At 51.9% G+C, this 16,474-nt stretch overlaps 1 protein-coding gene across 7 annotated transcripts in view; it reads right to left on the bottom strand.

Annotated features, from left to right (window-relative positions):
• Positions 1 to 3,738: 3,738 nt before the first annotated feature.
• Positions 3,739 to 16,474, bottom strand: part of Ptpru (protein tyrosine phosphatase receptor type U) — a 70,938-nt gene continuing 58,202 nt past the window's right edge. For 3 of the 7 annotated variants that reach the window (XM_029476578.2, XM_021161598.2, XM_021161600.2), the window contains 12 exons: positions 15,964 to 16,000; positions 15,276 to 15,373; positions 15,070 to 15,186; positions 14,237 to 14,391; positions 11,805 to 11,940; positions 11,228 to 11,377; positions 9,235 to 9,408; positions 7,789 to 7,929; positions 6,730 to 6,855; positions 6,455 to 6,612; positions 5,052 to 5,187; positions 3,739 to 4,857 (listed from right to left, as the gene is read on the bottom strand). In XM_029476578.2, the coding sequence (XP_029332438.1) occupies positions 4,795 to 4,857; positions 5,052 to 5,187; positions 6,455 to 6,612; positions 6,730 to 6,855; positions 7,789 to 7,929; positions 9,235 to 9,408; positions 11,228 to 11,377; positions 11,805 to 11,940; positions 14,237 to 14,391; positions 15,070 to 15,186; positions 15,276 to 15,373; positions 15,964 to 16,000 (1,491 nt within the window). In that variant the 3' untranslated portion in view covers positions 3,739 to 4,794. Of the gene's footprint in view, positions 4,858 to 5,051; positions 5,188 to 6,454; positions 6,613 to 6,729; positions 6,856 to 7,788; positions 7,930 to 9,234; positions 9,409 to 11,227; positions 11,378 to 11,804; positions 11,941 to 14,236; positions 14,392 to 15,069; positions 15,187 to 15,275; positions 15,413 to 15,963; positions 16,001 to 16,474 lie in introns of all 7 variants that reach the window. The other 4 variants (XM_029476574.2, XM_029476577.2, XM_029476575.2 and 1 more) reach the window with 3 other exon arrangements.

Raw genomic sequence — 16,474 nt, 5'->3', positions numbered from 1 at the left:
GCTTTAAGACCCTTACCCTAACTGCCTGGAGGCAGTATTCTGCTAGCAGCCTTCAGATGAAGATGTAGAAGTCTCAACTCTGCCTGCACCATGCCTGCCTAGATGCTGCCATGTTCCTGCCTTGATGATACCGAACTGAACCTCTAAACCTGTAAGCCAGCCCCAATTAAATGTTGTCCTTTATAAGACTTGCCTTGGTCATGGTGTCTGCTCACAGCAGTAAAACCCTAACTAAGACGCCCACCTAACCTACCTAGTGTCACAGGACCCAGAGAGTATGGATGCCTTGTCCTCTGGTCACATGACCACCACCCAGCATCACTATAAATCGTACACTGATATATGAAAGGCTAGTGAGGTCTGCTAGCCAGCAGATAAGAACAGTTACTTCCAAGCCCGGTGACCTGAGCTCCACCCCTGGGATCCACCTGGTAGAGAGAATTGACTCCTGCAAATTGTCCTCTGACCTCCACACACATTCTGCCCACATGCACACCCACACATATACGAATAACAAAAGATTGTTAAGTTGAACTACTGCAAGCCAGGGATGGCCTACATTGTGAGGTAAAATGTGTCAATTTGTGTCGATTATCAAAGGACAATTGTGTCAATAGAGACTGAAGCATACTCAGTCTTTTTGAATATTTTGCCTCATAGGCAGTCCTGCAAAAAGGTACCATCATATTCATTGTGGGCTGTTTAAGGGACCATGCGTGGTCACTTCCTGGTGTCTGACTTGCGAGGCCAAGAAGAACATCCTTGGCTTGTTGGTTCTGGAACTAAGCTGGAACGCCTCTCAGTACCCAGCTGGGCCCCAACTCCTCTGAAACGCTTTGTGAGCTCAGGCGAGCAGACCCACACTCTGTTCCCTCCTTCCCTCCAAATGCCAAGAATTCTGGAACACTAGCTTCAAGACAAGCACGCCCTTTGTTAGGCAATAGATTTAGCAAGGTCAACACAGAAGCCTTCCCGGTCCTCAAGGAGCTCAACACTGTTTGGAGGAAAGACAAAAACAATGTCTACATCACTCATGACACACATGCATCAGTTAGCTTTTGGTGTGTAACAAATAATCCCCATACTTCCTGACATAATAAAGATGTGTTTAGAGTCACTCTGGGTTCTAGAGGTTGGTCAGGCAGCCCCTTCTGATTATCATATTTATCCAACAGATCAGCTGGGCTGAAAGGTTGTTAATGGCCTCCTCATTCCCAGGCCTGGCAGCTACTACCAACTCTTAGGGGATGTGCTCTGTCCCCTCTAGGTCCTCTCAATCACCCAGCAGGCTACACAGGCTTCCTTACAGGGCATTGTTCCAGGACAACACAAAATGAGCACCTCAGGTCTGGGATCTGAACTCTGCACTCTGCCGTTTCCAGCACATTCTATTGGTGAAAGCGAGTTCTATGTCATGGTTTGGCCAGTCTCTCTGACACTGTAAAGGTCACCCAGGTGGTACTGGTTTTGAAGGCATAAAGGGTCATGCAGAGCAGCTGAGGCTCAGCACTGTGAGAGGCCATGGAAGGTGCAGCCTCAGTTGAAGTTGATGGCCCAGGACTGAAAGGGTCATGCATTGTTTTGGAGATGCCAGTACCATGAGATGACCACCAAGAGCAGCAGCAGTGGAGTACAGACAGCTGGAGCCTAGAAGATGTGTGCTACAAAGGGCATGGCTGGAGAAGTGACCCAAGGCCTTGGAGGAGCCCAGAAGATTGTGAGTTGGATCCCAGACATTGGACAGTTGGAGTTTAATTATTGCTTTTGATTGTGACTGTGCTCTGATATTTTTCCCTCTTGAAGGAAGAAAATATTTTAGTGGATCCCACAGTTAAGAGACTTTTAATTGTAAAAAGACTTTGGATTTTAAAAAGATATTGGATATTTTTAAAGGATTGAACTTTTAATATGTAAAGACTGTGGGACTTTTAAAGTTATTTAAGATCTTGGGGATGAATAAGAACTAAGGGTTGAGGCTTACTAGTGATGTATTTGTGTGTCAAGTTGACAAGGGGTCAATTGTACTGGCTAGTTTTGTGTCAACTTGACACAGCTGGAGTTATCACAGAGAAAGGAGCTTCAATTGAGGAAATGCCTCCATGAGAACCAACTGTAAGGCATTTTCTCAATTAGTGATCAAGGGGGAAAGGCCCCTTGTGGGTGGTGCCATCTCTGGGCTGGTAGTCTTGGGTTCTATAAGAGAGCAGGCTGAGCAAGCCAGAACAAGCAAGCCAGTAAAGAACATTCCTCCATGGCCTCTGCATCAGCTCCTGCTTCCTGACCTGCTTGAGTTCCAGTCTTGACTTCCTTGGTGATGAACAGCAATATAGAAGTGTAAGCCAAATAAACCCTTTCCTCCCCAACCTGCTTCTTGGTCATGATGTTTGTGCAGGAATAGAAACCCTAAGACAGACACATATCTGAGTCCATCAGGTAAGTCATCAGGTAAGCTCTGAATGAGATGGCTGAGCCCCCACTGTTACAACAACAGAGCTGACATTGACCCCACTCCCCCTCTGGGGGATAGCAGACAGCCTGAAACCTCATGATGAAGCCCATTGCTTGAGGAATGGCTTCTGAAACTTAATCTTGTCAAGCCTCTAAGCACACCTAGATTGAGTTAATTGAGGAGGTGGGAAGTACCATTCCAAGGCTGGAGTCTTGAACCAAACAAAGAGAAGAAAAGGAATTGAGACCAAAATCCATCATTTTATTTTAGGGGACAAACACACGTCCATGTGTGCCTTCACAGAGGCCAGAGGAGAACATCTGGTCTCTTCCTCTGTTGCTGACCTCATTACGTCCTCTTCCACTGACCTGAAGCTCACCATTTTGGCTAGGCTAGCCAAGTGAACTCCCAGGACTCATTTGTCTTCACTGTCCAATGCCAGAGTTATAGATATGTGTGGCCATGCCCAACTTTTATGTAGGTGTTAAGGTCTTTAACTTGGGTCCTCATGCTTGCCTAGCAAGCCACTCTTACCCATTAAGGGATTTCCTCAGTCCCTGTTCTCTGCCTCTTGACTGGAATGCAATGTGAAGAGATGCTTGAGGCCCTGCCCTCCCCACCCCTCCTCCTCCCCCTTCCATCCGAGCCTTCCCCACTGCAATGACTAATCCCAGTTGTCAACCTGATGCACCTGGAAAAACAGAACTTCAACTGAAGACTCCCCTCCATCACTACACTGGCCTGTGCTCCTGTCTTCAAGGAACTGGTTTTACTTAATGGTTGATGGGAGAGGGTCCAGCCCACTGTGGGCAGAACCATTCCTAGGCTGGTGGACCTGAGCTATGGAAGAAAGATGCTGAACATGAGTCTGGAAGTGAGCCAATTAACAGTGCTCCTCCTTGGCTTCTGCCTCCGAGTCCTGCTCTGAGTTCCTGCCTTGGCTTCACTCATGATAGACTGCAACCTGTAAGGTGAAATAAACGCTTTTCTGTCCACATGGCTGTTGATCGTGGTGTTTATCATCGCAACAGAAGCCAAACGAGAACACTCACTATAGTGGACTGTACCCTTGAGCTGTATCCCAGAATAACCCTGTCCTCCCTTAAGGTACTCATGTTAAGTACTGTGTTGCAGGAACAACTTCTGCGGGAGGACTCTTGAGTGATGCCCTGGTCCATATATCTACTGTTTGGTGAATAAAAAAGCCAAAACAAGCCTAGGAGCTAGGCCTCTGACCCACACTGGCCCGGGCAGGCATCCATCACACACACAGAGCCACAGGGTGGCATTCAGAGAGCACATTTATTTACAAAGCGCTTTACAAACATTACCTTACACCTCCCCACAGCCCCCTGTGAGGTAGGTCAGTAGTCATATCTACAGTTTACAGATGGGGAAATTGAGGCACGAAATGGGGGTGTGGCCTACCCCATTATTAAGAGAACTTCCCACCCTCCCATCAAAAAAATAACAAAATAACAACAACAACAAAAAAAAAGCACTGGTCCTCCATCCCAAAGCACCCCTTCTTCCTCTGTACTCTAGGAGCTGACACCAGCCCTGTTCTAGCCTGCCCCGATCCAGTGGCAGCTTCACCAAGAGCCACAGGGACCTCAACCCCAGGGGCTGTGATTCAGCCTTGTGGATTGTCACAGGCCCAAGCTGAGCAGGACTGAGCCATGGAGACCCAAAGGCCAGGGAAGAGGGAGCTGAAGTATATCATTCTGCATATACTGGGCCAGGCAGGGATGGAGCCCAGGAGGGAGGCACGGGTCCTGTTGCAGGAAAAGCTCAGAAGCAGGAGGAAAGCGAGCAAAGCACCCCAGGTCTGTAGGGGCAGTGGGATGGAGAACGGAGCTGCAGAATGCACAGCGGGTCCCACCAGCGAGACAGGGAGGAGTTCCAGCTTCAGGACTCTCGGGGACTCAGCCAGCTGAGACTCAGCCCCTGCCAAGTCCCAGTGAGCCTCCACCACGTGCAGAAAGGACCACACTGGGTGCAAACCTTGGGTGCTCTCTGCAGACACTCATTTCTGGCCAAGGACTGTGATGAAGCAGAGGGGCCTGGCCTGGGCTTTCCAGCACTAGCTATTTTGGTCCCAGGCGAGCTTCTCTGCACAGGTCTGCAGGGCCCTCTGGAGGTGGGGCTGATACAGTCTTGCAAAGCTTCTCCTTGGCCTGCAGCCTTCCCGTGAGGGTCACCAAGATGATGCAGCATCTGTCCGTTCCAGTGTTGTCCCTGTGGAATTATGGCTGAGCAAAGTTGGGGCCACAGGCCCTCCTCATCAGTCTGGGATGATGGGCCATGCCCTGGGTGTTCACTGGGTGCCCCAGGTCAGGCGCCTGCTATCTCAACTCCAGAGCCTCCAGGTACTCCAGGGCCACGTCATAGCAGAAATGGTACTGATCCTGAGGAAAGAGAGCACCTTGAGCTGGGGCTCCCCTCCAGAAAAAGGGGAATAAGAAAGGCATCCTAACAACCCAGGACTAGAAGGGAGGCCCAAAGTTGGGGACCAGACAAGAGTATATAGGTTCTGAGAAACCCAATGGGGGGTTGTTTGGGGGGATCTGAAGTGGCCGTGCCTGGGGACATGGCTCCTCACCATGGTCTCCACCATATTGGGCTTGTAGTTCCGAAGCGTTTTGGCAGCAAAGAAAACATCCACCAGGCTGTGACAGCGGATCATCTCCAAGACCGTGGCACAGGCACAGAAGGTGCCACTGCGGCCACCCCCGTTGCTAAAGGAAACACAGAAGTGGTTTGGGGTGGGGGGGGAGGTGGGGAGTGGAGCTAGGCAATCTAAGGGCAGGGGCAAGGTCGGAGAGCCCAAAGGCAGGGGTAACACTGAAGAGCCACGTAGGCATGGCTAGGGAGATGAGAGATGAGAAGCGGAACCCAGGAGCTAGACCTAGGAGCAGAAGGTTAAAGACAGTTCAGGGTTGAGACTGGCATCCAGAACTGTGTATCGTGTCCAAGATATCCTCAAGAAGCACTGGCCTGTAGATGCCTAGAGGAAAGAGCCAACCACGCTTCAAGTGACAGAGAAGGGTAGATCAGAGGCAAACAAGACCCAGAGCAAGATGAGAAGTGGGAACACCAGCCAGAGCCAACAGTGCAGACACACAAGCCAAACACAAGCGTTAGGCACAGCCCGTAGCGGCCAGGCATCCCAGCTTCCTCCTCCCACTTCCCTCTGCTCCTGTGACCCAACAGGAGCCTCCTGGGGAATGGGAGACTAACTAGCCTCCTGCTGTACGAGTCTCTCACTAACCAGGCTGGTGCTGGGAGGCTCACAAAGCACAAGATTCATGAGAAAGAGGCGAGTGTACCCAGGCGTGAGTGACGGCCTGCATTTCTGAGTGGAGGTGCACATAAGCAAATGAATGAGTGGGATACACACTAGAGAGAGAAAGAACATTGAGTGTGTACATGCATACATGAAGACTAGAATGTCGCTGGCATAAGGGGTGTGCTACATGGGGCCAACAGGAGGGCTAAGTGAGTGAGAGTGCTTGCTGCTAAGACTGACGGCCTGAGTTCAATCCCTAGGACCTACATGATGGAAGCAAAGAGCTGACTCCTGCAGTTCCTGTTATCCTGTGAGCTACACACACACACACACACACACACACACATTAAAGAAGTGTAATTTTTAAAAGTTTTTAAAGTATGCTATACAGAGACAGCAAGATGCCTCAGTGGAATAAAGACACTTGCCACACAAACCTGGTGACCTGGGTTTGAGTCCTAGAGCCCGGGTAAAGGTAGAAACAGAAAACAACTCTATGAAGTTGTCCTCTGACATCTAGACATGGGCTGTCCCGTGTGCATGCCTATTCTTCACACACGCACACATACAAATGAAGAGTAAGTGTAAGCATGCTGTAATGTCATAGGGTGAGGGGTTCTGACAGCCCCTGGAGCCTGGACTCCTTTCTGTTAGCCCTGAGAGCCCCATCAGTCTCCTGTCCTTCACCCACCCAGCCCCTCCCAGGGAGCACTCACAGACAATGCACCACGGTGCGCCCATCCCCACTCTCCGCCTGCCACTTGTCCACCTCAGCCAACAGGTGCAGGAAGGCCTTCCTGGAGTCAGGCGTGTCCCGATAAGCAGACCAACGCAGAAACTGGAAGTGCCGTACCAGCAGGTGACCCTCCTGCAGCTGGGGATGCAGCAGCCAGGTAGAAAATCATGAGCACGAAGGTCACAGGAGCCCTCGATGACCTTGAAAGGTCAGTAAAGGCAGCCCTGGCCGCCCACCCTTGGCCGAGACACTCACCCGAGAAGAGTTCTGCACCCGGAACACTCGGGACACCAAATCCTCGTTTGCTGTGCCAGACACAAACTCCACCTCCATGAGCCCATACTGCTGTCGGCCTGGCTCTGGCCAGTACTGCAGGCAGGGCTGGGACACAGAGAGGAAGCTGGGTGGAACAGAGCCAGTCCCCACTCCAGTGCCAGCTCTGGGGGTTCCAGATCGGCTCAGTGCCTGGCTCTGGACTCCCCTGCAGCAGACCTATCTCTCCACCACACACACACATCAGAACCCAAGGACAGCTGCTCAGAGCACTGGCACATTCAGACTGGTCACAACAAACTCATCACAGACAACGTCGTGATCCCCACGACTATGTGGCTGGAAACCTCCTCTAACATGCTAGCTGCATCCCACATACATGTGTGCGTGGACTCCTGCATTATGGCTACTGTCCTCCAGGAAGAGACAGGCATGCACTCCACCTATCCCAAAGCAACAATGCCTCCTCCTTGCTGTCTCTGAGCCTGGCTTCAGCTCAGAGATAAGATGATCCTGACACTCAAACATGTCTTCATTCCCCACTCAGCTTCTATAGACAGCACCAGAGATGGGAGAGGAGCAGAGGAGGCCCCTCTGGTACACACATACGCACATATGTGCTTCGGCATAAAGAGGTAACATGGCCTGCTCTAAGTCAAAGAGAAAACAAGAGCCTTGAATTTGTTTTACCTCAAAAGTCCCAGGGTAGATAGTTTGGGGGAACCACTGCAGAAGCAGAAATTCTGAGTGGGTTGGGGAACACAGCATTGCCCCCTCCCACTATGTGACCCTGGAGAAAGCACCTCTTCTCGGTTGGTCTTAATTCCTTTTCTCCCCTGCAGTCTCTATCCAGAAGCCACTGTCAACTATAAATGGGATCAAGCGTGCACAACAGTCCCAGGTGCTCAGTTAAAAGGGAGCTGAGTTAGTTCCACATGAAACCCTTGTTTATAGATTAGGAAAGCCAGGCTCTGGGAGGAAGTGTAACAGCAAAGCTGATGACTTTGGGGACAGCATCAGTGGAGGCCCCCCGAGCCTCACCCAGGCGGAGTTGGACTGGTTAAGTTGGTTCAGCATGACGATGGAGGTGCACCCGTAGTCGTAGACCAGCCGCCAAAAGTCGGGTGTGGTACTCTGCAGCGGGTGCAGGGTCACGATGAAGGCAGCACTCCGTGTGTAGCTCTGCAGAGGAAACGGCACTCAGAAGGACCCTTTGACGGCTCCAAGCAGTGCCTCCCAGAAGCCAGTACTCGCACATGGGTGACCAGAGACTTTTCTACAGACTGGGCCACCCCAAATGGACCCCAGCCAACCCCTTCCCTCAGACAACGCATTGGTGTCTAAAAATCAGTCCTCTGGAATGCCAGGCCCACTACACATGGCTGGAACCAAGTATCTAAGGCTTCAGAAACCCAGGGGAGACCAACCAGCAGCCCATTCCCACCCATGACCTTTCCTAGCTGGACACTGGAGTCACTTCTCCAGCCCCCAGGACATAGAGAGCACACTGAGGTGAAAGGTCATGGATAGAAAAGATGTCATGAAACCCTAAGCTTCCGTGACAAACTATGATGCCCCCTAGGATCCTTCAGCAGGCCCAGACATCCAGCTAAGCAATCCAGTGGGCACAGTACATGCACACAGATGGCACTGGGCTGAGGAATGGTGACTGTGAGCCTCTCACATGTGTCACTTCAGACACAGAGCTTCAGCTCACACCAAGAAGCTCATAGGCAACGACAGGTGTCCCTCTCACCATGTGCCTTGTGCCTTGTGCTGTCCTGCAGAAGGGCTCTGGACCAGGAACTAGGCCACAAAAACCCTACCTCCTTCAGACCAACTTGGGGACAGGGCTCTCTCCTCCCTAGGTGGAGTTCTTCCAGTTGCGTTGAGCCTGACCTGGCTCTCTTCTCAAAGGGTGTCACCCCAAGGTCCCAAGCCCCAGCACCTATGTCCTGCTCTGCTTGCAATGCCTGGTCAAGGAGGTGAAGACCCTTGGGCTAGGGACAGGTCTGCTCACCAGTTCCTGGGCCCCCAGGTCACAATTAGATAAGGACTGGGGATCCAATCACCACTGTAGGCCAGATACAGCCCTATCTCCTCAAAACAGGCTCCTCCGGTTCTAAATATCAGGTGTCAAGTCCTGACCTCAAATCCTCAGGGATCCCCAGCCAAAGCCTTCATCTCATGCCAGGCTCTGCTGGGACCGGTCCTGGAGACAACCCTGCCTGAACCCCACCATCCAGACCCTCGCTAAAGCTGACTGAAATAGCAGAAATGGAATGGAACACTGGGTGTCCAGAGTATAAGACTGAGAGGGCTAAGGTCTCTCATGGGCCCGTCCCACTGAATGAGCATCTCGGTTGGGGGGGAGAGGGGGAGGGAGGCGGGGATGTCCCTCCACCAGAGGCCTTGGCTATGCTCCATCGACTCCAGGGCCCTCCCAGGAGGGGGAGTTCCAGAGCGACTGCAGTATCGGATTCTCACGTCAGTCAGTGCTGCATTGATGTAGTTATTGGGGTCCCCATCACTGGAGATGAGGAAGGGCAGGCAGCGGTCTGGCGGCAGCACATCCATGCTACGGTTCTTGTCTCGATTCCGGGGCAGTAGGGCGATGCTACACTCCTCCACATCCAGCGGCGGTGTGACCGAGTTCAGCGTCTGCAGAGAGAGAGATGAGACTGAGCAGGCCCAATCAGGGCCTCCTCAAAGGACCTTAGGTTAGATAATTAACTCTGGGCTATGGATGGAGACACTGAGGCCCAGGGAGAAAGAAGTTAGGGAATCAAGCTGCCACAAAGGGCCTAGATTGAGCTTTGGGACTAACGCCTGTCTTCCTGAGCCAGTGCGGACTTGGATAAGTGAGTTACTTTTCTCACTTGTAAAATGGGAATATGGTGTGCCTTTTTCACAGGGCTTCCTAGAAAGGCAAATGAGATCATGGCAGGCACTAAGAGCCTGGTGCACCAGGGCTCGGCCTAGTGAGGGTCAGCATTGGATGGTCAGCGTTCTCAAAGATGCAAGCCTGAGTCCCACCTCTTCCCAAGAAGGCCTAGGTACAGCTCTGTCTAGACAGAATGCAACCCTGAGCTCCTGACATAGGCTCAGCCAGGGCTATGACATCTATCTCTACACCAAACCTTCAGTTTTAGGATACGAAAGAGTTAATTTCTCTCTTATTCTTGGGGATCCCTCCCAGGACCCCAAGTCTGTCATGATCCCCAAAGCTGATACCCGCTTCAGGAATCGCCAGCCAGCCACATTTCCCAGGTAACCCTATGCTGGCTCCAAACTGTGCCAGTCAGCAGGTGCCATATGGCAGAGGGAACCTAGAAACTCGGAGTGGAGGGAACCCCTGTGTCTCTGGTACCCAGAGATCAACAGATTCCTTTGGAGAACAGCCTGCAGCATGATGAGCCTAGCCCCACCCCAAACAGACCACCAGAATCCGGGTCTATCATGGACTCCTCCTCTAACCCCAGTGCCTGGCTTAAGAATAGATGTGTGGGCCAAGCGGTGGTGGCACACACCTTTAGTCCCAGCAGTCAGGAGGTAGAGACAGAGAGGCAGGATGATTCCTGTGAGTTCAAGGCCAGCCTGGTCTACAGAGTGAGTTACAGGACACCTAACTAGCTGTGTGGGATCTGGGCTCGTGTTTTGCTGGGACCATTCAGGGCAGCAAGAGTAACAGCATCCTGGTGCAGCTGCGGGCCAGGTGCAGGTTCAAGTGTGAAGCCAGAACCAAGGCAGAAGCCAGGCATCATCGTACCAGCCTATAATCCCAGCACTAGGCTGGGGCAGGATTACCTTGAGACTGCATTCTTAGAAAAGGGAGGCACAAATTGGATTGATGGCTCGGTTGCTCAAGCATTTGCCTTGCAAGCATGAGGATCAGAGTTCAACCCCCAGAACCCACATTTAAGAAATAAAAATAAAAAGCTGGTGCCTCTGCTTGGCTGCACAAATTTGTCATCTCACTAATGGGAGAGGAAGAAAGGCAGACCCTCAGGCCCCCAGGACTCACACTCTCACACACCTACACACACATACTTACACACCTTCACACACATACTCACACACCTACACACACATACTTACACACCTACACATACATACTCACACATCTACACACACACTCACACACCTACACACACACTCACACACCTACACACACACACACTCACACACCCCAAACTCCACTCCTATATACACACACCCAACCCTATATATGCTCACACAGCTCACTCATATACATATATATGTATATATGTGTGTGTATATGTGTATATAAAGTCACATACCTCTTACATACATATTCACTCCACTCATATATATATATATATATATATATATATATATATATATATATATACACACAACCATGCCTCTGTATACACATACCCAACTTTACACATATACCCTCACACCTACACACACACTCACACACCCCACATCTGTACACACATACTCATCCCCCTACCTGGAACTCTTCCCGAAGCTGGGAGGAATTGCTCTGAGGGTCAATGCGGATCATCTCCCTGTAGGTGGCCTTGAACTCGTTGACAGGGATGGTGGTCTCCCCACACAGGCAGGCCTCCAAGATTGCATCGTGGATGAAGATATATTGTTCCTGGAACAGGAGACAGGAATATAAGGGGACTGGAAGCTCTGCAGAAGATGAAGGACAAAGAAGACCAGGCTGAGTTCAACCATCACCTCAGCTCATCTCTACTGCACCCAGGAACGTTCCCAGCAGATCATCTGAGTGGCAAGGGACAGTGCAAGGTCCCAGGTCTAGCGAGGACCCAAACCCTGGTACATGTGACTCTAGACCCCCTTTACCTCCCCTTGCTGTAGGACACTGAAATGAAGTTTAGAGAGACCTAAGAGCCACCGCCATCTGCCACCTCCACTCACCACCACCCAACCCCTATCACATCTGAGATGGTCAGGGAAGGAGGGGCCTAGGATGCCCTGAAGATATGTTACTTCAGCTCTGGGCTCCATGACAGAGACCTAAATGGAGGGAAGAGGTCGGGAACAGGACAGGTCCGAACCTCTGTCTGGATCATGTTGACCCGTCGGGAACAGAGGGTCTTCACGCAGTTGTAAATGTCCACGACCCCCTCACACTCAGCCATGTCCAGCATCACATCCAGGACGATGTAGCAGCCTGTGCGGCCAGTGCCTGCACTGAGGGGAAGGGAAGGCCAGGGCCACATCAGAGCCTTGGGGCAGGGGCTCAAGACCAGGGAGAAGAAAAGAAGCAGGGACCAGGGTGTCTGCCATAGCTATAAAACTCAGGAGTTAGGGACACTCTGACAAGGAGGGGCTGTGGAGCAAAGGAGACACGGGGGGGGGGGGAGCAGAGAACAAGGCATGGGGAAGGAAAAGGCAGGAAAGGATGGGAGGACATAGAAGTGACTTCCTCAGGGGAGCAACAGGAACTCAGGGAGTGGGATGAGAGTGATGCTCAGAGCTCAGTGTAGGAGCACACTCTCCCCTGGATAGCCCAGACTCCTGCATATCCTTCAAAACCCCACAGACTCATGCCCACCCACATCCCCATGGAGCTTCCAACACTCCCAGGCCCTCTTCCAAACCCTCAGAGCAATATGGCTTCCTTCTGTTTAAACACTTGCCACAGAGTCCCTATTGATGTGGGATGTGGCTGTCTCTGTAACTCTCCCAGGAGCACAGCGAGGGCAGGGCTGTGTCGGACCCATCGTTGGTGTGTGTGCTCAGCACAGGGAGCGATGTGGATAGGGTGGAGGGTTGAGAAGGATGCCACCAAGACTCCAGCTTCAATATGGCGCCACTGAAGCATTAAAGCGTTACTGAAGACTACCCAGCTCAATCACACAAGCACCTTACTGAAGACTACCCAGCTCAATCACACAAGCACCATACTGAAGACCACCCAGCTCAATCACACAAGCACCTTACTGAAGACTACCCAGCTCAATCACACAAGCACCTTACTGAAGACTACCCAGCTCAGTCACACAAGCACCATACTGAAGACTACCCAGCTCAATCACACAAGCACCATACTGAAGACTACCCAGCTCAATCACACAAGCACCTTACTGAAGACTACTCAGCTCAATCACACAAGCACCTTTCTGAAGACTACCCAGCTCAATCACACAAGCACCTTACTGAAGACTACCCAGCTCAGTCACACAAGCACTTTGGAAGACCTGGGCGGCATTCACTGGGGCTGAGTGTTCACAAACAGCCATTCTGTCCCCACGCACAGTCCACAGAACCCGCACCTCTGAGCATCCTTAGCTGCCATTCTATTCTAGCACCATCATTTCTGGTGCCTAGCAACAGAAGGTGGACAGATGCACCCTGGAATGTGATGCTGTGTGGATGGACCTCACATTGGGGGACATAATTCACACAAAGTTCAGGGGACAGGGTACATTCCAGAACTGGGCCCTGTGAGTGCGTGTGGTCAATAGCAAGTGTGTGTGTGTGTGTGTGTGTGTGTGTGTGTGTATATACAAACATGTCAGAGGTCAGAGGTCAACATCAAGTGTCATTCCTCAGGAACACATTGTTCCTTCTGAGACGGGGTCTCACCCTGGGTCCTGGGGTTTCCTGATTAGGCTAGGTAGGCTGGCCAGTTAGAGACAGGGATTTTCCTATTTCTGTCTCCCCAGGGACGAGATTACAAGATCATGCCCCACACCCAACTTTTTATATAGGTGCTGGGGATCAAACTCAGCTGCTTGGGCTTGGGAAGCAGACACCAGCCAGCCATCTCCCAAGCCCGTGCTCTATCTCTCAATCTGAGAAGATTAAGCTAGGAGCTCAGTTAATAAGCATTCGTTGTTTATGATATGAATTACACTTTGCATTATAGACTTTCTGTACGATTAGAATTCATCCTTAAAAGATGCTGTCTTGGGGCTGGAGAGATGGCTCAGCAGTTAAGAGCACTGACTGCTCTTCCAGAGGTCCTGAGTTCAAATCCCAGCAACCACATGGTGGCTCACAACCATCTATAATGGGATCCAATGCCCTCTTGTGTTATGCAGGCTTATGTGCAAATAGAGCAGTCACATCATAAATAAATCTTTTTGAAAATTCAGTCTTGATGAGATTTGAACAGGAAAGGAGAGAGAGAGAGAGAGAGAGAGAGAGAGAGAGAGAGAGAGAGAGAAGCCAGGAGGCCACAGGGCAAAAGACAGCCATGTGGCATATGGCCAGTTGGGAGCAGTCCCTGCAGAGGAGCCAGGACAGGCTACAGGAACTGGGGTTGCAGGTTCCAGGATTCCTCAGTTCTGGTAAAGGGGCTCTGTGGGGTACCAACCTCAGAGCCAAAGCTCATGGAATCTTGGGGAAACATTCTCTTCTATCAACTGTCTCCAAGCAGGGTGACCCAAGCCCAGAACTCCTTAGGGACTGTGAACCTACTCCACTCCAGCCCAGCTCCCCACACCTGGGCCCCTCTCCTTGGGATCTCCAGTGTCCCCACCTGCAGTGAATGACAATGGGCCCGGCATCAGGTGGAGTGGAAGCCTTCACACGCCGGATGAAGGCCAGCAGCCCCGTGGCATGGTAGGGGACACCGTGCTCTGGCCATGCTGTGAAGTGGAACTGGCGGACCTCGTGCCGGGCTGAGTAACCTCTCTGTGGAAAGCACAGTGGTGACAGTCAGCTGCCAGCAGCACGCACTGGGACACCAGCTGTAGGCCAGGCTCTGGCAAGGCTGGTAGCAACGTCCATTGTACAGGTAAGGAAATGAAGGGCCAGTGAATCCCCTCTGCCAAGGCTGAACAAGTGCACACACTGAGTCCACCAGATGCTTAAAGCTATGCTGTCCAGCACCCACCTTGCCCCTGGGTTGTCGTGTAAACAGAAGAGAGCACTGGGAACCAAAGTCAGCATGCCTGTACAGTCACTAAGCCATTTTGCTAGCCCTCCTCTGAGGATTTTACAGAGTAACTAAATGGGAACGTGAACCCTGATACAATATGGAAACCTCTGACCCTTATTTTTCTCATCTGCACAATGGATCTAATGGTAAACATGTATCCAAGGCTTCCTAGAACTAAGACAATGTGTGTAAGGGGCCCACAGCACAGTGTCCCACACAGCAAGGAACAATGCAGGGCGGTCATCAGATCTTCATCATATCAGAGGCCCACTGGAGACCAGCAGGAACTGTCACCATCCCATCCCTCAGCCACCACCCCATCCCTCAGCCATACTCCTGGCAAGAAGGGCTTGCTGGCCACTCCGTCCCCTCATGCTTCCCAGACTGGGGCAATATAGGCTCTACATGGAAGAGGTGTAGAGGAGACTTACCCGCTCCAGGGCAAAGGTGCGCACCACATACTCAGCCAGTGTCTCTGTCTTTACCAGCGTGATCTTGATGTCCCCATACATGTCTGAGTCCTCAGGCCAGTAGCGAGAACACTTCACCTGGGGCCCCCAGAGCACAGGGTTCACTGGGCTCTTAGCCAACCATGAGGCCCACCCTGCTCCCAGCCCAACCCCCCAGCCCCGCTTACCCTGCCCACCTCTACCAGCTTGGTGATCATGACGATGCTTGCACACTGTTCCTGCCACACCATGCGCCAGAAATCGTAGATCATCTCAGGCTTTGGCCCTGGGGGCGCAGATGGTGCCTGTCCCTGAGCAAGATCCCCTATGGCCAGCATACCATGATGCCCAGTGACATTAAGCCTTACTGGGAGGCTCCCAGGACCCAACCCCAATGGGGGCTTCTCACTCACCCCCAATATACCCCACCAAGCACAGCTTCATGCCTGCAGGGCAGAGCCTGGTGTGCTGAGTAAGGCTTAGAGAACTGTGTGGACAGTAGACCCTTGGTCCATGGGGCAAACCTCCAAGAGAGGTGGAGAGAGAGGCAGTAGCAGAAAAGAGACGAGACTAGAGGGGACCCGGGGGGCCAGTCAGACCAAGAGGCATGTTCCATAACAGTGAGGATGGGCCCTTCCTTGCACATGCATCACCACAGAGATACACACAGCCAGGCTGCTGGGATGGATTGATCATACTGGGAGGCACAGACAGACAGAGGATAAAGGCTACAGTTGCGTGCAAGAGACCCAGGCAGACAGTGGGAATGGAAAGGCAGACAGATGGGGAGGCAGACAGGAAGCTGAGCAGGTCAGCAAGGCAGGCAGGCGACATTCCAGATCATGAGAGGGTGCCACAGGCTGAGGGGCCAGGTACCTTGAGTGGCTATGAAGTGGTTTGACCTGTGGTAGCCCTGAAACAGGAGAATGGGATGCAGTGAATGTCGGGGGGAGCAGACATCTGTCCATTCAGCCAACCCTCTCACCCCACTTCTTCCAGGAGCGGCATCCTGCAGATACTCCCACCCTCATGCCTCTGAATGAGGGTGTGACCTTGTCCTTCCAGTCCCAAAGCAGAGACAAGTGGAGCTAAGACACCAGGGTCTTGTTATGGAACCCTAGAGAGGATGGCTCTCTGTGAGCCCTCAAAGCAGGAGAGGTATCTGCTAACAACATGACTGTGGTTTGGGGACATATGAAACCCAGGATGATGCTATCTGGCTCCCACAGTCCCAGAAACATAATCCACCGCGAACCCCAGATATGGGAGAACCCGTGGTTGGCAGAATGCCCAGTTTCTGTCAGGGTGTTCGGAATGGATGGCACACTTCCCAAGGACCTCAGCTACCCAGAACTTTTGTGGCTGGCATGGGGGCTTAAAGAGGGTT

The sequence above is a fragment of the Mus caroli genome, unplaced genomic scaffold (assembly GCF_978045245.1).
Source record: "Mus caroli unplaced genomic scaffold, Mus_caroli_1 scaffold_6, whole genome shotgun sequence".
NCBI classification, from domain to species: domain Eukaryota; kingdom Metazoa; phylum Chordata; class Mammalia; order Rodentia; family Muridae; genus Mus; species Mus caroli.
This window is presented reverse-complemented; position numbering and strand designations above follow the sequence as displayed.